The 22,357-nt window shown below is 33.2% G+C and overlaps 2 protein-coding genes across 3 annotated transcripts; both read left to right on the forward strand.

The window, feature by feature from the left end:
• Positions 1 to 871: 871 nt before the first annotated feature.
• Positions 872 to 16,085, forward strand: LOC113514622 (sorting nexin-8). 2 transcript variants are annotated; one of them, XM_052903529.1, is made up of 9 exons: positions 872 to 950; positions 1,442 to 1,641; positions 2,163 to 2,376; positions 2,788 to 2,958; positions 7,154 to 7,379; positions 8,324 to 8,429; positions 8,556 to 8,688; positions 9,465 to 9,720; positions 10,396 to 16,085. In XM_052903529.1, exons 1-9 carry the CDS (start codon positions 919 to 921, stop codon positions 10,591 to 10,593), a joined length of 1,536 nt encoding a protein of 511 aa, XP_052759489.1. In that variant the 5' UTR covers positions 872 to 918; the 3' UTR covers positions 10,594 to 16,085. The 2 variants fall into 2 exon arrangements, with proteins under 2 accessions (XP_052759489.1, XP_052759487.1); XM_052903527.1 differs by lacking the exons at positions 872 to 950; positions 1,442 to 1,641; positions 2,163 to 2,376; positions 2,788 to 2,958 and adding exons at positions 3,381 to 3,645; positions 4,311 to 4,537.
• A 736-nt stretch (positions 16,086 to 16,821) lies between these two features.
• On the forward strand, positions 16,822 to 22,339 carry LOC128202621 (sucrose-6-phosphate hydrolase-like). Its single transcript, XM_052903554.1, has one exon. It carries the CDS (start codon positions 17,149 to 17,151, stop codon positions 18,682 to 18,684), a length of 1,536 nt encoding a protein of 511 aa, XP_052759514.1. The 5' UTR covers positions 16,822 to 17,148; the 3' UTR covers positions 18,685 to 22,339.
• Positions 22,340 to 22,357: the final 18 nt, after the last annotated feature.

Below are 22,357 nucleotides of genomic sequence, written 5' to 3' on the forward strand. Positions count from 1 at the left end.
GTTGGATACGTCTTCGCTTTGAACAGCAGAATAAATATTAAAATATCGAAAATATTCATAAAAAAAAATATAGAATACAATTTTTTTTACAACACGGCGCAAACGAGCATGCGGCTCACCTGATGGTAAATGACTACCGCCGCCCATGATCACCAACAACACCAAAGGTACTTTTCTTGAAGGTAACGTATGATGTTGTATCTTACTAACATATTGTAGACTGTTGGGCGGTACGAAGTTCACTGGGTCAGCTAGTTACTAATAATTGTCACGTACACGTGGTACTTATTTATATATACTTATGTATACTTTTTTATGCAATTAGAAATAGTAAACAAGCGGACAGCCTTTGTGATGGAACAGCTGAGTGGCAACTGCCACGTATAACAGCTGTATGGATTTCACCAAACAACAGTAACAAACGTGGTATACCTCATGCTATATGATATGCTATAAAACTAAAGTGTTAGCCAATCTTTATATCAGTTCCCCTGTGAACATTTAAATTTGGCATAGAATAAATAATAGTTGACGAGATTTGTTAACGTTCTTCATAAAGAACGTAATATAATAAGATTTCTTAACAGTCGTCAACGCGCAATAGTCTCCCTTAGTCTTGCAATGATAGGTGTTTATATGTTACGGTAAAAATTGACTATCAGATAGACCGTATGCTTTTTTACAATCATGGTATAGAAAATATTTATTCATTCAAAAACATTAGCTCATACGTACTAATTTTTTTTTTTTTTATATATTTCTTTAATACGCATGAATGTCAACAAGCAGATAGTAAATAGGTAAGTGGTCGCAAAGTGTTTGATTACCTTATCCCCATTCCTATCAATAAACAACAAGGAAACGGTAAGGACGGACAGTGAGTCACGCAGTCACAGCTCCTTATTGTGAGAAATAAACATGCAGTTTATGGTCCTGCTCTTTATAATAATGTGAGTACTCTTCAGTTTGATCATCTATATTTTATTTATATATTTATAAATATGGATTTAATGTTAACTGAACAAATCTTCCATTTTAAGGTAACTCAATATGCTTTGTATAATGAAATTAAATATATAAAATTATTCAGTCATTACAAAAATTATTTTTATAAGAATTCTCTGTTCAAATTATGTTGATGTTCCATAATTGAATTAACATGTAAATATAAATAGACTGTATGGACAGTACTTACTTCTGATAAACTTAGCTATAGTTTTAAAAAATATTTTAGGTCCTAATACATATTATAAATGTGAAAGTGAGTTAATTATTTTTTTACCTCTTAGCAATTTAACGTCTCAACTAAACGTCATGAAATTGCATACACACGTAGTATTTGAGATGGGGTAGAGTATAGGTTAATTTTTAAATCGATAATGAAATAACCAGTGAAAATTTGTTTTGAAATAAATGCAATATATTTGGTAACATCCATCAGTTGTCCCGTATGGTGCAGTGAAGAAGTGGCAGCATTAATTTTAGCAAGAGGTGGCTCTAAGGCGGTTCGCTTGAAAAATTTACAAACAGTGGGTGGTGTAAGTTTACTTAGACGAGCTATTAACATAGCATTAAAAGCAGGACTTACTGATGTCACGGTATCTACCGATCATCCTGCTATAGCTTTGGAAGCTCTAAAAAGTGAGTGTTTATTAAGTATTTCTTTGTTTTGTTTATTAGAAATATTTGGTAATATAATATTATAATACATTTTATTGTATAAAGTATTTAAATAATATATTTTAAAGATACTTGTCCCGAAGATAATATACCTAGTATAATATAATTTAGTATGTATAATGCTTATACAATAATTTAGATACCTGGTGACCAAAACCCCCTCTAAAAATGTACATGTTATAAAAAATACAGGAACAAGCGTTACGACCTATATTTACATATTTTAGTAAAAATTGGGGTTAGATGTGTGTCAGTAAGCTATTTTCTGTAAATATATTAATACAATATGCCATGCACACTAAAGAAACCCTATATTATATTAATATTTATATATTAATATTTGTGTTAGAAAATAACCTATAAACTAACTACCATAGGACAACAATTAATGGTGTTAAACTGTAAAATCATAATCGTTATCAACAGGACTGTCAATTAAATTAAAAAGCTAATAAATATAAATATTGTTCTTTGTAAATTAGGTGGTGCATCATTATTTCATCGGAGCCGAATAACAGCTACAGACAGTGCACCATCCATTTGGGGTGCAGCTGAGTTCCTATATGCAAAGCCACACATAAAAGTTTTAGTATTAATTCAAGCTACATCGCCTTTCATTCAAGCATCATATGTCCGCAATGCAGTTAACAAATTAAATTATCCTAAACCGTACGATTGTGTTTTTTCGGTTACAAGGTTAGTAATTACATTATAAAAATTGCAAAGGTCATACCAAATTCTCGTATTTGTCATTCAGTGTTGAACTTCATTACGCTTATTTTTTTTTTTTAATTATTTCACTTAAATATCATTTATGTTAATTTCCTGATTTTCTTGATATAGACGCACAGATTGTTGCTGATAAAATTGTACATATGTTACAGAAATTTATTACAAACATGATTCATGCTCTTGAGACTTGTCATCAGACTTGTCATTATTAATATATAGGCTTACTTGATAACATTTGTACGAAATGAGGGTAGAAACACATTGCGGCGTTGCGTTCAGAAATCGTAATAAAGTTTTGTACCAATTAGATACTTGTAATTTTTTTTTTAAATATCTATTCCATTATTCATTAAATTTTTTATGAAATTATTACAGAAGTTATAAATTACGATGGCAGTACGTCAACAGCGACTGTGTTAGTGCTATAAATTTTAAAGTTGGTGCAAGGCCACGAAGGCAAGATTGGAATGGAGAATTAGTAGAAACTGGAGCTTTTTATATATCAAGGAGAATTCTAATAGAAAATGGAAGCTTTCAAAATAATAAGTAAATATATATACCTAATTATGTATTGACATCTTGAGTGGCAACAAGTTTCTACAAAACGATCTTAATCCATATACTTAAGTATTCTCATTATCATTGCAGTAATTATTTAGGTAGGCGTAAAGATAAAGGTGGCGGTAGTCACTTACCATCGGGTGAGTCGTATGCTCGTATGTCCCTATGTTATATAAAAAAGGAAAAGAATGTACAAATAAGACATGATTTCTTTCGCGGCTTATTAACTTTTTAGTTGACTAAAAAATTAACTCTGTTCTATTATAAATAAAATTCGATTATTTTAGATACATCAGTCTTACAGTTCGTTTTAAAGTTCTTTATTATAGTACCTACCTTTTTCATTCAATTTTTCCTTGTCATTATTGTCATATCTGACTTGACATGTCTGTCATTTGAATAATTTTCAGTCATTCTATTTGTCATTTTATTACATTATCTTTATAAACTACTATAATATTATTTTTACTTCGTTTTTCAATAACAATGTTTTGATTTTATATTATTTCATTATTGGGAAAAGTTGAATAAATATCCTATTTAATAATGTTTACATTACAGTTGTACAGTATTGGAAACATCGTATAAATACAGTTTAGAAGTGGATTCGTATTATGATCTTCAAGTTGCTGACGTCCTACTCAAATCTAACTTAGTGTAAAACTACTAGAGGTAATTTCAATCAAGTAATTATTATTCTATTATAAATACATATTACAGATGGGTAAAGAGTTTACAATAGTTTGTAAAAATGTAATAGTTTATTTATGAGGTAGGAATATTCATAATTATTTTAGTACGAAAAAAAAAGTGACAGCACAGGCAGGAAAAATAAAAAGCTAATGTTATTATCTAATCTTTTTGCGGCTTCGTTTTTGTATAAAGTTTACATATTATAGACTTCCAATTACAATATTAATAATTAATATCATACAGTCTCGGCATCGAATGGGCTATCCCTTCCTCCTCCACGGGTGTCGTAGGTAGCGACTAAGGGACTTAATGGTCGAAGGATGAGCAGCAGTGTCCTTCTTAAGGTATTATCAAAGGTTAGCTGCTGTTGCCGACCTACCTGCCAAGTGTATCAACTACTGGCAAAACCTTCCTTATGATGGATGCTTTCATATTATATTTATTTATTTTATATTATAAATAATATTATGTACAGCATATAACATTATGCTATTGTTACAATCTGTTATTGGTGATTTATTAAATACTTAAATAAATAAAAAAAATTATGTATTAGAAGATAATTAAATATGTATAAGCATTGTTAACTAATGTATCTATCTTCTATTATTTTATTATATATATAATAATATCTACTATTCCAGTGTGAAATCGGAACCATAGACATGTCGAACAATACCAATGCTCTGACATTTGAGGATTTGGAAGCAACTGATGTCATCACTGTGGAATTAGTCCCAGAACGGAAAGGGCTCATTTTAAAACACTGTGAATATTATGTGAGCTCTAGGCGACACGGTACTACTGTTACAAGGCGGTACAATGAGTTTGCACAGCTATATGATATTTTATATGCTAAATATCCCTATCGGTGAGTATAATATTGAAATCCTATATATTTTGTTATATACTTTTTGTAGTTATTGTATGTACACTTGAAAAATTAGTACAATACTTAATAGATGAAAAAGTGTATATATATATATATTATTTCATATAAATTTCATATAAAAGAATGGATGCTATGATAATAGCAGATCATCTGCAGTGTCTGTGGCTTGGAATGGGCAGGATGAGTTACTGAAGGACCTTCGATAGCTCCTATTAGCATTCTTGCACAAAGCCTTTTAGTTCACTGCTATGCCATTAAATTTGTGGCTTTATCACTAAAAGTGATTCACTCCAGACAAGATGGACTTTAGATGGAGAGGAATAATTCTAAACATTGTATTCCATGTGCATAACATATTGTTCAAGCAAGCTGAAGTGACAATGGCACTGGACAATGTCACATAGCTTGAAGAACCGACAACCGATGGGGGAAAAAAGGTTCTTGAGTAGCAACCACATACGGGTAAACACAGTGTAGGAGGTATAATGGGCAAAACAGTATACTCAGGGTGGGGGGAAGGGATTGTTAGCAATGGAGTTTGACAGCCCCATTGCTAGCAATATGACCTATTAGGTCAACCTCCACATGGTTCCCCCTGGAAACCATTGTGTTATTGTTGTTGAATTTGTCATGATGGGCGGGCTAACTGACCTGTTTTATCCTCACCTATCATCCTTCACTGGTGTCCCGCCGGTGTATAAAGTTAGCGCGGGTGGGGTTACCATTCCATTATCACCCAATAAAAAAAACCAGTATACTATTCAAATGATTTAAAATTGGAGATGGAAATAGAGATTGGAGATTTTATAAAAAACAGATTTTATAAAAAAAACATCCCTGGTACCTGTTTAATGTTTAGCTCCAGATAAGAAAATTATACTAAATTAGTTGATTAAATTCTATTGATATTATAAAATATAACTAAACAGTATTTCTTGATATAAATTTTATTTGAGGTACTAATGTTTTGTTATTTATTTATTTATTTATAGCAAGGCAACAGATTACAAATTAATACATTAATAAAACAAATATTACATAAAATAGCATTAAATTTGCACTTCAATAACTGCTTTAAATAACATTCAATATAATATGCATTTAAAAGATGACAGCTATAAATTTAAAGTAACAAATTGGCAGCCTTAATGTGATATTGCAAGGATTGTTGGAAGATATCAAGGTCCTTGCATACATTGTTATATTTTCTACACATGCGGGTAATTGGATTGTGATACGATACATTATTATTACAAATCGCTATATAAAATGTGTGTAGCAACATGTTTTATCAGTAGCATTATCCTGTAACAGCCATATGGTCACCAATCAGTCTTGATAGTCTTGTCGTAAAGCGCGATTGATGGGCTGATTTGTTATAGTTTTCATGTTTATTATTTTAGCTAGTTATACACATTTTTTGATATTTTATTTATGTTTTTATTTTCTTAGTTCTTATTTTTTAGTCCATTACCTTATGGTTGTTTTAAAAAGATTGCTCTCAGCAATAAGACCGCCTTACTGAACTTATACAATGGTATCGTTGTGTTTGTAAATTGCCTTGCTTATTTCCAATATTGTATAATGCAAATAAAGTATACTCTTTGTACAAGTGGCGAGCTTAATACCATATGGTATTTTCTACCATTATTATTATTCCTTTTTTTTTATTTCGATTTTTTATTCTAAGAATAGAGTAGCAGATACATAAAAATATGCCATAATTATGCTGACATTGGAGTAGTCACTAGCTGATTTGCAGTTCTAAGATGTAACTTGGATAAAATAAATACATATTTAAATAAAATTTTAACAGTACGATAAATAGTATTATAATATTATTTCTCAGCCCTTAATATGTTTTTCTACATAAACGTAATGTAAAAAATGACATTTCTATCATGATATAGTTAGAGTAATATTATTTATGAAAATCTGCCATTTAGACTACTAGGTTATCCAGCAAATAAATAGATAGATAAAAAATTTATTTGCATTACTTACAGCACACAAACAGCAACAGAGACAAATGCAAAGTGAAAAAAGATAAAAAAAATATACATGTACATGTACAAAATATAAAAAAAAAAACAAGAACAAAATCAGAATGCATAAAATTAGTAACAATTTTTTTTTCTTCATGCGTGTGCCACAGTAATACAAAATGGCCACAACTCGGCTTTTTGCTTTGCCCTATAAAAAGGGAAACACTGATATTCTGTTGTGGCCAAATGTTCTTTTGCTCCCTATCACCACTTATTGAGTCCATTCTTTTTTATTCTTCTTTCTTTAAACTATTTTATTTCTCAAGTTGAAGCAAGGTTAGTTAGTACAAAATAGCAAAATTTTATTGAAATTGGACTAGCAGTTTTGAATATTATTTTTTATACTACTATGATGGTCAACAACAAATGACATGGTTACGGCCTGTCTGATGGTAAACCTTTACCATAATCTATGGACGTCTGAATGTCACACGCGTTATTGTTTAGTTTTAATGTACAATATAACATAGGATCTTATACTAAAATTTAATATTTAGTTAGTTTTGAGAGGTTGTATGGTCCTAATGTATTTATATGTGTAATGTTTCAGCGCTGTCTGCCGATTGCCACCTAAACGTGTAGTCGTTGGTGGTGGAAGCCCGACGTTCCTGCAGCGGCGGAGGGCTGCGCTGCAACGATGGTTGACTCTGGTCGCCAGGCACCCAGTGTTGGCACATGATGCGGATCTTCGCATTTTCCTCTGCGAGTCTACAGCAAGACTCGATAAACCTAAACATGACGAGTTCATATTAGCTGGCAGCCAGGAAGATATTCCCGTAAGTAGTGCTTTTTACAGAATATATACATAAAGCCAAGTACATAAGATCCAATTGTCGTTTGTATAGAACTTAATGAAAAGTGATCAAATTTTAAATTCATAATCAGGACTTCACGGGACGCGATCGCAGGTAAATAGTACCTATATATTAAATTTTTCTGATGTTCCTGATTTTCAAAAAGATTTGAGTTTTTGTATGTTTGTTTGTAATATGGATAAACGTAAAAAGTACTTTACCAATTTTTTTAATTTTTTTACTTATAGAAAGCTACATTATCAGTGAGTAATATAGGCTATATATTGTTTTCAGAAAATTTAAAGATCCTTACTGAAATAACACTAAAGTAACTATAATCTAAGAATGTAACCTATAGTATCAAAAATTTGCCTATTAAAGTTTAAGATAGTTGGTCACTAAATAAAAGAAATACTAGATGGCGTTAGCATCGAGACTTGTGGTTTTGTTGATTATTTTATATTAATATATATATATATATATATATATATATATATATATATATATATATATATATATATATATATATATATATATATATATATATATATATATATATATATATATATATGTATATATATATAAAGTTGTTATATATATGTTTAAATAATAATTGATGTTATATATATGTTTAAAGTTGTGCAATATAAGAGAATAAAGGCAAAAATCATGTTAAATGAATTATATCGGTAAAAATAAATAAAACTACACCCCAATTTAGAAATTTAGTCTCCAATTATCTTTAATTACAAAATATTCTATAAAAACCACAAGTCTCGATTCTAGCGCCATCTAGTATTTCATGTTCATTTTTGTTTAGTGACCAACTTTCCTTAATGTTGAATACTGATTTATCTTTCTATCTAAATGAATGAAGCCGGGACGAATCGTCAGTATATAATATTTATATTTTTTAAATGTTTTAGAGAAATATGTCTACGGAAGATATGCAGGCAGCCTTCCTTTGCGAGCAAGAGCAATTACGTTTAATACAGTTGGGTTTAGGAAGAATATTTAAAATATGTGAAAAAGGTTGGTTTTTTGTCCTGATTGATGTAAAATATAATAATAAATAAAATATTACTACTTCTATAGAAATCTTTATTAACTACATTTAAATGGAATGATATTAAAAAATCGATGTCAAATTTGTTTTAGTGGAGAGTCGATCTGAAGCAGAACGAGGGGATATTCGAGAATTGGGGGCAACTCTGAGCGCCCTATCGACGCCGGTCGCGGCCGATTCACCGCGGTGGTTACACGTTAAGGAATCTCTAAGAGCAGCTGCTCAGTAAGTATGACATAATTATAACTAACAAAAACCTGAAGCTTTGCTTCTGTGAATGAGGTGTTATTTTTAAGTTCCGGTCTAATCTATGCACCAGAGGGAGACTTTGTACAAAAGTCGATTGCTTGAGTACCTCTGTCCCATTCGTGTTTCTACCGTGTAGCAGTTGTGTTTGCATAGCTGTGTTTCGGTTTGAAGGGTAGGATATGGCGTGAATTTACAGGGTACAGAGGAATAACACCTGAGTCCTCAGGAATGGCAACGCATGGGGGTATCATGGGCGAAACAGTATACTTTGTTATGTCCGTGATACTGCTCATGTCTATAGGCGAGGGTTACCACTTTCCATCAGGTGGGCTGTCAGCTTGTTTGCCATTCTAAGTTGTATAAAAAAAATTAAATTTCATTCAAATCCGTATGGTCGTTTAAGTGTTCTTGTATAGTAAACATTTAAACTTCTTTACGGACTTTTCCATTTATGATTTTATGATACTAATAATCAAAATAATTATTGGTTTTAAGGTTTGAATTATGGTGCATATTTAAGCACAAAATTTTAAAACTGCTATATAATAAAGTAGGAAAATATGTAGTGTAACGTGCGGCTGAGCGTGACCCGCACTTCGGACAAATTCAAACATATCGAGTATATGTTTAGAGCGCGGTGGTGTTCGCCTGTACGATGCGTCTGCGCTTAGTATAGTGGCCATTCTGTACGTTTATTGTTATTTTATTGTTTTGTAACGTACCCTAACTAGAGCGGTGACGTCACGTACTAGGTTAGCGACAGAGATGGGTGAAGCCCGCGGCGGCGCGGAGGAGGCGGAGTGGGCGGAGGAGGGCGCGGGTGGGCGCGTGCAGGTGGCGCTGGAGGCGCTGGCCGCGTTCCGCGAGCTGTGCGCGCGGCTGTCGCGCGGGCTGCACGCCGAGCGCGCCGCCGCCGCGCATGCGCCGCGAGCGCCGCACTCGCCGCACTCGCCCGCCGCGCATGCGCTGCGCATGCGCCACGGCTATGCGCTGCGGGCCGCGCTCGAGGTACACCTTCCATTCATTTACCCTTGAAATACATGTTGCAAAATATACAGTATACTATACAGTGTATATACAGTACACTCTGTTATGTCCATGGTTCTGCTCATGTCTATAGGCGACGATTACCACTTTCCATCAGGTGGGCCGTCAGCTTGTTTGCCATTCTAAGTTGTATAAAAACAAAATATTTTTCATATACATTTTAGTGGAAACTATTATCATTACATCTACACAAGCTTGATCTCCCCTTTCCCCCCGCCTTCCTTTTACCTTCTATTGTAATGTCTATAATTTCGTTGCGTCGTATTAAATGTTCTAAAATTTTCCTCCTTCTGACCTCAATAGTTTTTATAACTTGTCTCTTTTCCTTAACTTTAAGGAGGACTTAAGTTTTAAACTATTTAAATAAATAACTTTTAATGTCAGATATTTAATCTTTTTTTTATTACACAGTCACCCTACTGAATAAATGGCCTAAGCATCAGCCAGCCAGTGCATTAAATGTTGTATTAGGCGCTACAGCTGAAAATCATCGAGGACGCTGGATGAGCGGCGCTGTTTAGTAAAAAGGCTAGGCTGTTTATTGAATGGCTATTTAAGCTAGTTGGCTGCGACATTTACACTAGGACAACTTACATCAATTTCTAATTTCAAAATGGATTTGTTTGTACATGCCAGGAGGCGACAGTGGGCCGCGCGTACGCACTGGGGGCGCTCGAGTCGCTGCCAGAACTGTTCCGCGCGCACGGCTCGGTCAGCGCACGCGCCGCCGAGCTCTGGGCCGCTCTGCACGCCGCGCTCTGCCGACCAGAGCGGACTGAGCGGACCGAGCGGTCTGAGCGAACTGAGCGGAGCGACACTAATACCCTGTGGTAAATAATCAATACATTATTATAGGGGTGGGTAATATGAAACAATATCTGTGTATTTTAGTTACAATATCTATATATTGGCCTAATATCAAATATCTGTTATCTAATATTTAATGTCGAAATGAAGAACCTGGGGGTCTACCATGAAATTCCGAATTTTCGTACCCAATTTCGTATTTTTGTTTGTACCGAAATCGACCCTGTAAATGGAGCTTAACATTTCGTTTGTCATAAATCCTACCTTAAAAGTCCAAAGGAACGATACTTTAGCATTTTTAATATTTTTAAACGGTATGTATCATGTAATTTTAATATCAAATTTGTGTTACGTTCGGATCCGAAATTTCGGAAAAAAATTTATGGTAGGCCCTCTAATCTAGTTTAATATAGATATGGGATCGGTACGCGCGATACCGAAATGGGTGATGACCTTTTCTCCACCATTGGTGTCCAAAAAAACCCAATACATAGATAGAGATATTACCCATGCATACCGAATTACGTGTAACACTCTTCAATGCAACGGTAAAGGCTAATTCCCACTGTGTCGCGATAATGATTATGTTTGTATTTTATCTATTATCTTGTTAATCTACAAAGACGAGTGCCAAATGAATCAATAGATTATCGATATATACGTTTTCATTACCGCAAGCATAAGGAAGCACCAGTCGCCTGATATTGCTGCCTCGTTTTATCTGCTGCATGTGGTAGCGATAACGAATGTATCGAGACATTTGTTTAGAGAGAGCTGTGTATTTAACTAGAAATTGCTAATATACTTGACACGGCGCGATTCGATTAATCGTCCACAATGTTTTATTACAAAAATTGTAATTATCACAAGTATAAAAATATTAAGGTTGACAGATGGTCAATGATAAAAAATCATTACAAGTAAGCCTATAGCTTAGGTAACATTAAAATGTTAGAGTTGTTAAAATTTTAGACAAGAAATTTTAGACTTTATCAGCTTTAGGTTAAAGTCGAAAATCCAATGAGGTTAGTTCTAACCTCGACTGTATTATTGCTCATTTTTTAAAACTACTTCTAATTATTATTTCTATTATAATTATTGAGAGACGAGCCTTTTTAGGCAGAAAAACCTGTGACGACCTATGATATTTTATGCTCGCCCTTTTTTAAAGTTCGCTGATAATTCTGTAATAATTCAGTGATAGGAATTTTAAGATGTTCTTTGTAGCAATGTTTTTTTTTTTATCTGTTCAGGATATAAAGCGTATTTTACAAAGGAGATATATCCTTTATCTATGAGTGGGCTACAGTCAGAAATTTTATTTCTATGCTATACTCGTAGTTTATTTTTAAACGGGTGAAACCCCTGATGCACTTAGTAATTACATATCATAATACATTGTGCCTAATTGATACATATAAGATTTGTTGTATTTTTAAGTATTATAAATGATAGAATGATAATATAATTACTAAGAAATTATTTTATTAATATTTGATACGACGTATATTAGAATAAAATTGTAATGGATCATACACGATCAAGACCGCTACAAATTTTGAATGTGTACTTGATCGTGTATGGTCACAATTAGGACGAATTCTATAAAAAATTGCTCACGCAATAACGCAATATATCCAAAGGTGTAATATTTGCTTAAAGTAATTATATTTTTGCGCATGTTTTATATAAAATTTAAACGACCACTGCAACGCAAGTGTTAAAATGTATATTTTTATTACTGGTTCTTCTTAAGGAGGCCACACATAATAAGATAAATCGCCATGATATAGTATAAACTTTATTGGTGAGTAGTTGACGACATGTGCTGTGTGTGGCATGCATTATATTTTCCATAATAATTGTATTGTAGATACATGAATCTCTTTGTTTTAGGTGTTTAGTTCAATTTAATTTTATCCCATATCACTGGAAGGTTCGATTTTCAGCCGACCCAATTTAAGAAAGAAATTTCTTTAGTTCTGGATTATTCCACCAGATGTTCGCTGGCTAGTTTTACAGATAATAGATTCTCATACATTATTTTAGACAACAATCTTTTTTGTTAGTTAGGATTTTGGTTTAATCTCATTTAATCTCTTATTAAGTTTGTTTCTCGCCAATTCAATTTAGGAATAAACTTTTCTGAATTCGGATCTGTGTGTTCTAGTTTGTAAACTCTTTTTACAGTAGTACAATTTTTTATTTATCTACACTTTATTGCACCATTTATAAAAATAATAAATACAGTAAATTTTAATGAGAAGATCATACTTTATCGTGACGATATAATACGAGTAACAAAATGTATTCAATTACATACATTTCATTTTCTGCGACAATATCGTGGATGTATACTGGAAGTGTATCTAAGTACATTTACAAGGATCGATTTTGGCGCGCCATTTCTCTATTCCTAATTCTAAAATTTAATATCCAAGCGAAATATTCATTGTAAGGATTAATATGAACTGAATTTCTAATATATTTAAGTCAAAGTTATTATTAAATTAAATTATTGTAATTTATGATAGTCCATATGACAGTAATGTTGCAAAACTATCAAATTAAAATATTAATTTATGGGATAGAGAAATGGTGCCTCAGAATCGATTCTATCGTTTTATTTACCTATTATATCGTGACGATAAAATCATACGTTGTTTATTTATTTATTTACTTATTTGTTATAAGTTACGATAACAATTTGCAAACAGAAATGAAACATTAAAAAGAAAACAATACAAAAATTTATCAATACGCAGTTTGCCAACCTTACATCGTAAACATCATTTAACAGTAAGTTAGAAGCAAGTTTGTTCTGTCTTATAATAAATTATAAGCGACCGTTCAATATTATTGTTGGGTGCTTTTTAAAAGGTAATTATTTAAGAAGTTTCTATGATATATTTTTGATATAGTTTGTTGCTAAATACGTGACTTGTTTTTTTTTACGACCTTCTTTATCTGTGCCACATAAATATGTAGAAAAATGTATAGACATACATACAGTTTATTATGTATTGTAACATACGTAGATGGTAATGATGGTAATGAAAAAATTACTATATATATATATATATATATATATATATATATATATATATATATATATATATAGCATAATATACCTTCGATATACTCGTATGATATTAATTGTATAACAATTTTTTTTTTGGCACGTTGAATTCTAGTTGCTCGGCAAAAGGAACATATCCACAAGTGTCTTCGATAACCTCGTAAGCTATTATAGCCATGAGCATAATTTTTTTATACCTATTTATTTTGAATACTATATTTAAAATTGTATTTTATTAATTATAAATTATAAATCTTTGTTTTAGATCTTTGTTTTTGAATTAGATCAGGGTTTTTCAAAGTGAAGTACGTGTATCACTCGGAGTATACCAGTTATTCATAAGGGGTGCGGCAGCTTAGCTGATTCGCACATTAAATAAGAACGACAGAGAGATGGATGGTATTATCCAAATATCAAATTTCTTAAGCTGATTTTAAAAAGATATTTATTGCTCTTTAAGACTTCGTTCATAATAAAATACCTTATTTGATATCAATTGTTAGTCAGTTTTATAAAGGAATTCGCCATGGTCTAGAAACACTAATAAGTGTATGTGAAGCTATAAGTTTGAAAAACCCCGTATTAGATTTACCTATTCAATATTTAAAAATTTGTAAATATTGAATTTTTTGACCGGTTTTTAAAAATACATTTCTCACAGAAATTGACAATGTCATGCCTTAATGTGCCTTTATTTTAATCATATTGCTAGCAATTATTCTTTACCATGTAAATAAATATAATAATTGTAAGCTATTTTGACAATAATATATCGGGAACACGTGAAGATAGTAAGTTCTAACACTTATCGATGGTCAACCACCAATAATACCTTGTAATTGTCATTATTTTATTGTTCTAAATTTGTTTTTTAACTTTCGAATCCCCCTTTCTATGTGACAGAAAGAACAAATAATTTGTATATCCAGTATATTACGAAATGATTTTAAAACCGACTGTTTTTTTTTTAATTTGAATTTAGAATTATTTCAAAATTAGGAAATATTGGCGGTTATCGTTATTATAGTCCATATACTTTGTGCGCGGTGCTCTCTAGTGCAAGCAGCTTTCCTAGTTAGAAGTGTGAAAAATATAGCAATACTAGCTGACTCGACAAACGTTGTTTTACCATATACATTATTTCGAAAACTATACATGAAAATTTATCGTACTACAATTATTATATTTGATTGCCATCTTGCAACTCTATTGCGGTATACAAAACTCGCGATTAAAAAACAGGGGTTGATCGTAAAAGCGTGAAAATTAGAATTTGTATATATTTTTCATAATAAAGTAAATATAAAAAAATTGTCAAAAAAAAATTTAGGTAGGTCACCCTTATCATTGAGGGGTACGAAAAATAGATGTTGGCTGATTCTCAGACCTACCCGATATGCACACAAAATTTCATAAAAATCGGTAAAGCCGTTTCGGAGGAGTTTGGTAACAAACACCGCGACACGAGAATTTTATATATTAGATTATATTATAATATTGTATTAAAAATATGTATATATTATAGTTACAGTGTCTATATATTGGCCCAATAACAAATGTATTAAATACCGGTTATTCAATATATAACATCCAAATTAATGTAGATATTCGACTGATATTATCAATTTAGAAATTTTCCACCATCAGTGTTCCTAATGAAAAATCCAATATAAGTGTGTTGCTGATATTATCCATTTTTGTTTATACAACTTAGAATGGAAAACAAGCTGACGGCCCACCTGATGGGAAGTGGTAACCGTCGCCTATAGACATGAGCAGTACCATGGACATAACAGAGTATACTGTTTCGCCCATGATACCCCCCATGCATTGCTATTCCCGAGGACTTAGGTATTATTCCTCTGTACCCAGTAAATTCACGACATATCCCACCCTTCAAACCGAAACACAGCCATGCAAACACAACTGCTTCACGGTTGAAACACGAATGGGACAGAGGTACCCAAGCAATCGACTTTTGTACAAAGTCTCCCTCTGGTAGGTATCCATGCCTACTCCTAGTTATATTTCTCACCCCTCCCCCTTCCAGTTCGTCTGTCACCCCGCAAGAGCACCGTGTATAATGTTGACAGGCTATAACACCACCTGTACTGAATGATATTTTTTTTTATCAAATGATCTGATGATGGTAGCGAGATGACTATAAGTACATAAGTGTCATTACCAAACATATTCTACTCTGTGATATATGCAATAATATCATTACAAATTTATCTGTTACAATGTTATGTTTATACTTTATTAAAAAATTAGTGCCTAATTATTTTAGTTTATTGTTGAAATTAAACTATACATTCCAATAGATATAAGTAGCATATTTTGCGATCATAATTTACAATATTTAATACAGCATGTTAGTGTGTGTTGATTTAAAAAAAATGAATATATTATTGATTAAATTTTATTACAATTACATACAGAGAGTGTTTATTTTATACTTCCATTGATCCTTAATGTACGTTCAACGTACAATGTTCTAAAATTAAGGATAACTTTTTCATAAATCTCTTATTATTAATTATTACTCATATTTTTAATTTCATTATGTTTTTTTTTTGTATTTATTGACTTGACGTCTACTGTAATTATTCTTACTGTAAATACTGATTAGTACTTTAGTTTTTTTACTTTTTTTTTTATACAACTTAGAATGGCAAACAAGCTGACGGCCCACCTGATGGAAAGTGGTAATCGTCGCCTATAGACATGAGCAGTACCATGGACATAACAGAGTATACTGTTTCGCCCATGTTACCCCCCATGCGTTGCCATTCCTGAGGACTCAGGTGTTATTCCTCTGTACCCAGTAAATTCACGCCATATCCCACCCTTCAAACCGAAACACAGCCATGCAAACACAACTGCTTTACGATTGAAACACGAATGGGACAGAGGTACCCAAGCAATCGACTTTTGTACAAAGTATCCCTCTGGTAAGTAGCGATGTCATGTTCATTAGTTAAATTTTTATTTGTATAAACTTATTTTTTATGTATTGTAAATTCTCTCTCTCTCTCTCTCTCTCTCTCTCTCGCTCTCTCTCTCTCTCTCTCTATATATATATATATATATATATATATATATATATATATATATACCATATATATATATATATATATATATATTGTATATATATATTATTGGCAAAGATCTTGTGTAGTCCTTTATGCCATTAACAAACAGCAAACGAAACGGGATATTAAAAAGGAACGGGAAGGAATTTAGAATTATATAGTTATTTATCTGACACGTAATCTTTTGTACAACATTCTTCTACGGTCTAGCTATTGTAGTATAGCTGTCACTATCTATTACGTAGGTAGACAAATTATTTCGTAATTGTTTACTAATCGTCACTGTAAGATGACATAACTTCATTATGATCATACCATAAAGTTTAGAAAACAATATATTGTAGTTCTATTAAATTTATAATAAGAGGGTATCTAAAAAAATTAGTAGTTGTCGAAACTCCCGCGCTGATGGAAGTGCTAATAATACTGATATGGCTATGTGCGGCCGCCGCGGAATTACCAAACGATCTCACTCATCTCAAAGAGTTTATTGAGCAAACACACTTTAGTTTAAAAAAGAAATATAGACCTCTCTATCACGTCTCTTCACCAGTGGGCTGGCTCAACAATCCGAGCGGATTTGTTTTCTTCAAACGACAATACCACGTCTTCTACCAGTATCATCTTTACAAAGGAGCATGGGGTGCTATTCACTGGGGTCATGCGGTCAGTGATAATCTCGTCGATTGGGTTCATTATCCTCCAACGTTGATACCAAATGACTTTTATGATAGACATGGATGCCTGTCCGGGTCGGCTGTTGTCCACAACGGTTACCTCGCCTTGTTCTACACTGGGCATGTTTTATCCAAAAACAGTACGTATCAGACTCAAAACGTCGCTATTAGCTCCGACGGTATCGTCTTCCAAAAGTACCTGTACAACCCGATTATCAGAAAGCCTTCATTCGAAATCACTGACTTCAGAAACCCCAAAGTATGGAAGTTTCGTAACACTTGGTACATGATATTAGGAACGGTGCACGAGGGAAGTCCCGTATTGTTGCTATACACGTCACCAGATTTATTTATTTGGAAATTGGATTCTATTTTAGTACATTCATACAAAGATATGGGCTACATGTGGGAGAATCCTGATTTCTTTGAAGTCGACGGCCAATATGTGCTAATACTGTCTGTTCAAGGAATTCGGCCGGACGCACACAGGTTTAGGAACTTTTATCAAACTGGATACATTGTCGGGAGCTTTAACTACGGCACGACAGAATTCGAAGACCTTGAAATATCAACGGCTACTTTCAACGAGCTCGATTATGGGCATGACTTTTATGGTGCGAAAACTATGCAAGCTTTAGATGGTAGAAGACTTTTAGTCGCCTGGCTCGGTACGTGGGACAGTGATTTTAAAGAATCAAAAGACGGATGGGCGAGTATGTTAACAATAATCCGAGAAGTACGTATTAGCTTTCATGGTCGCCTTTTGATGAAACCGATAAAAGAGCTTGCCGAATTGAGAACGGAGGCTCTTGAAAGTGCTTGGTACAGTCCCGGAGAAGCATTCCAAGCTGAAACAAGATCTTTTGAAATGCTGGTGAATTCTACTTCGGTTTCACATGATGCCGTTCTTATATTTGAATGGGGAAGAGGAACGAATATACGACGATATACTATAGAATACTCTTCCGAGTTAGGAAGTGTGAGTGTGGATCGAGGTGGAATAAACGGTGTAAGAAGAGCAGATTGGTCGCCAGTTCACAAAATATTTTGGCACATATTTGTTGATTCAAGTTCTATAGAGGTGTTCTGTGGAGAAGGAGAAGTGGTTTTCTCCAGTCGTATCTATCCAAAGTCTATTAGAGTAAAGATTGCTGGTGAAATGGAGTTACATATAACACAGTATAAATTAAGGCGTAGTGTCGGATACGACGAAAAGTTGCGGCAATATCTAAAGAGTAATTATATCAATAAATATGTTAATTACTAAACTCGTTGAAGGGCTTAAAACCCTCGAGACATCTCACATTAGACCTTCGTAACAAAGGTGACCTAGAAACTTTCAAAATCAAAGGACGACATACTGTCACGCGTAGTAGTAATAGAAAATAAATTATGGGTTTAAAAGTATATTTTTTCTAATTTTTTAATTCTAATTTTCTATTGATAAGGACTACGAGCGTAACATTCTTTTTTTTATATTATTTGTCATTAATATAGATAGGTACTTAAATATATTACTTTTTCATTATCAGAGTAGGTACTAGTTTTTTATTTCCTAATTGCTTAAGTGTTTTTGTTTATGGATGAAAATGGTATGGTAACCCCGCCCGCGCTAACGGGATACGCTGGCGGAGCACCAGTAAAGGGTGATAGATGAGAATGAAAACTGGCCAGTTAGCCCATCATGGTGAATTCATCAGGAATTAACCATAATAGTTTCCAGGGGGAACCGCGAGGAGGTCGACTTGGTTGGGTATATTGTTAGCAATGGGATTCTCAGTCTCCATTACTAACAATCCCTTTCCCCCCGGTTAGGTATTGCTTAAGTGTTAGGACTTACAAGGCAGATGCTATAAGTTGCAAACAAGCGGATCAAACACCTAGAATTTATACGTACCTACTGAATCGATGTGTTTAGTAAACATGAATCATAGGTATTACTATTTTCTATTACTGCTTTTCATCCTTTGAGGCGACTATAAGGAAGTATAAGTAAGGACTACAAATAGAGTAATGCAAGAATAGAGAAAACTAGAACACCTTTATTACGGAGCCGCCTGCATTGTCAATATCATAGTGTATAGATGAAACGAATGCCTTCCTAGTGGTACGATGATGATTGGAATATGTTATTTTTATAGTTTAGAGAGTTGGGTAGTAGCGCCTTTTTTAAACATCACCAAAACACGCAGTTGCCAACCCGCTTGCCAAACTTGGCAACTACTGGCAAAACCCCCCTAACGGTTCATATGATATCTTTATCGGTAAGAATAGAATAGAAAATGTTTATAACTAGAAAAATACAGTAATATTATATATCAGAAGTGTCTCATGTTTTTTTTTTTATGGATGATAATGGAATGGTAACCCCGCCTGCATTATCGGTATACGCTGGCGGGGCACCAGTGATAAATGACAGGTGAAGATGAAAGCAGGTCAGTTAGCCCATCGTGATGAATTTCACAAGAATTAACCACAATGGTCTCCAGGAGGAACCACGTGGAGGTCGACCTGATAAGGTATATTGTTAGTAATGGGGCTGTTAGATCTCATTATTAAACAATCCCTTCCCTCCAGTGTCTCGTGTAAGGCAAAAGGAAGTGGCTCAGCTGATGCTGTGAGTGTCCCAGTACAATGTGTACAGCTGCACAGCGCTGGTTTTCAGCCAGTCCCTCTCTTAAGAAAATACAAACGGGTACCGGTAAGTAGATAGATAATTTTATATAAATTTTACGTAAATATTTTTGATGCCTTATAAACCACCTGTGCTATTGTTGCAGGTTTCAAGGATGTTTATCAATTATTTGACTTATTAATTCTGTCCACGTATGCTAAGTATAAAAGATGTCCATTGAAGGCTACGTTGACCTTGTTTACACAAAGATGACTAAAATCAGGCTATATCTATCTCGATAGGATGTAGTTAAAACATATCGCAATAGTGACAGTGTTACTAGGAATAATAGTATCTTTAATATAGTAGGTAGATAACTGTATCTAGGTACTTTTTTTTTTATGGGTGAAAATGGTATGGTAACCCCGCCTGCGCTAACGGGATACGCTGGCGGAGCACCAGTGAAGGGTGATAGATGAGAATGAAAATAGGCCAGTTAGCCCATCATGATGAATTCATCAGGAATTAACCATGATAGTTTCCAAGGAGAACCGCGAGGAGGTCGACCTGGTTGGGTATATTGCTAGCAATGAGATTCTCAGTCTCCATTACTAACAATCCCTTTCCCTCCTATCTAGGTACATTCCGCCTAAAAAGTTATTTCAAAGTAGTACTTAAGTTCCTTTTGTGGTCAAAGAACTATTTAAATGGCTGTCTATTTTGCAGCAGTGAATATATCTATTTACCTGGATACTGAGATCACAATGCCTAGATATTATTGGATAAAAATGGAATGATAACTCCCCTGTGCTATTGACCTACAGTGGTAGATGACTAATGAGGATGAAAGCAGGTCAGTTAGCCCATCCTGACGAATTCAACTAGAGTTAGCCACGATGGTTTCCAGGGTAAACCACGTAGAGGTCGACCTGACAGGGTATATTGCTAGTAATAGGGCGGCTATTTGACCTTCATTACTAACAATCCCTTTCCCCCTCGAGTCCCTATTAGTAACAACTCCACTGGTTTTATGCTGTATCAAATCGCAGCTTAAGTCAACTAAGACGCTTAAGCTAAATACCCAAATTGTTTATAATTACTCCTCTCCATCCAAAGGTTGCCTGGAAGAGATCGCTCTTAGCGATCAGGTCGCCCATTGTTTTCTCATTGTGATTATTTCTTGTAATTATTTATATTTATAATAAGTTTACTATTGTAATCTTTTGGAGGAAACAATAAAGAGTATCTATCTATCTCATCTCCCAATCGCGAACCAAATAATTTTGGAAAAAAAAACAACTCCACTGCCCCTGCCCCTGCCCCTACCTATATGGGTACATTACGCTGACATTTATAAATTAATACTTATTTTCTTGGAGTATATATTTTGCAATATACTCGTATTTATATAATAGTAAAACAATTTTAAAAATATGTGGGAAAATTTCGCAGTGCGGATAGCTACATATGTATATCCTTATGTATCCAGTTATTGGACTTCTTGTTTTGTTTTTACTATATAGGTACTTAACTAAAAAGTTAAGAACAAGTAGTCCAATATCTTTGCTGAAAAGATTTCACCCACGCAACGCCTACATTTCCAAAACATATTGAAAAATAGGAAATATTGAAATTTTCGATCTTAAATCATAGTGTTAAGGTCTATTTTCATTCAAAATGTTCATTCTTCATTCGTGAGATGCCTGCCGACGTCAAACGACTTTAGTTACGTCATTGTTTTTTGTCAAAGAACAAGCAGAATATTTTTATGTAGACGTAACAAAATCTCCCAAGAAGGCGTTACCTATTTAAATGTTTAAAATTATTTTCACTAGTTGTAAGAATTATTATAATTATTGTCAAAAACAATTTTATAGTGGTATAATTATGTATCCATTACATACAGTTATTAATACTTCCATAATAAAAAATAATCCAACGATATGCTATTTATTATTTTATTTTTAAAATTGCCAATTGACCTAACTACATTATCTGTTTTCTGAAATCCAATCTATTACACAATTTGCCATGGAAAAAATTTTTCGAGCCATAGTTATTAAAAAAAAAATTCTAAAAGGTTGGGGAAAAAATACTAAAATGGATTTAAAAAAAATACATATTTGATCTGAAGAGCTAAACTTATTAATTATGATTAAATAGAGAATATCTAAATCTGTTTTAACAGCAACAGAACTAAATAAAAATGTACATAAACAAATAATTAACCCGACCATACAATTCTACTAGTGTTTAATTGTAGTATATATCAAAATCCTATTGATTGCATGTCTCAATTTGTTACTAACTTTATTTAGAGGTTCTG

Source organism: Galleria mellonella, unplaced genomic scaffold (assembly GCF_026898425.1).
Source record: "Galleria mellonella isolate WM207_F2 unplaced genomic scaffold, CSIRO_AGI_GalMel_v1 utg139, whole genome shotgun sequence".
In the NCBI taxonomy this organism is placed as follows: domain Eukaryota; kingdom Metazoa; phylum Arthropoda; class Insecta; order Lepidoptera; family Pyralidae; genus Galleria; species Galleria mellonella.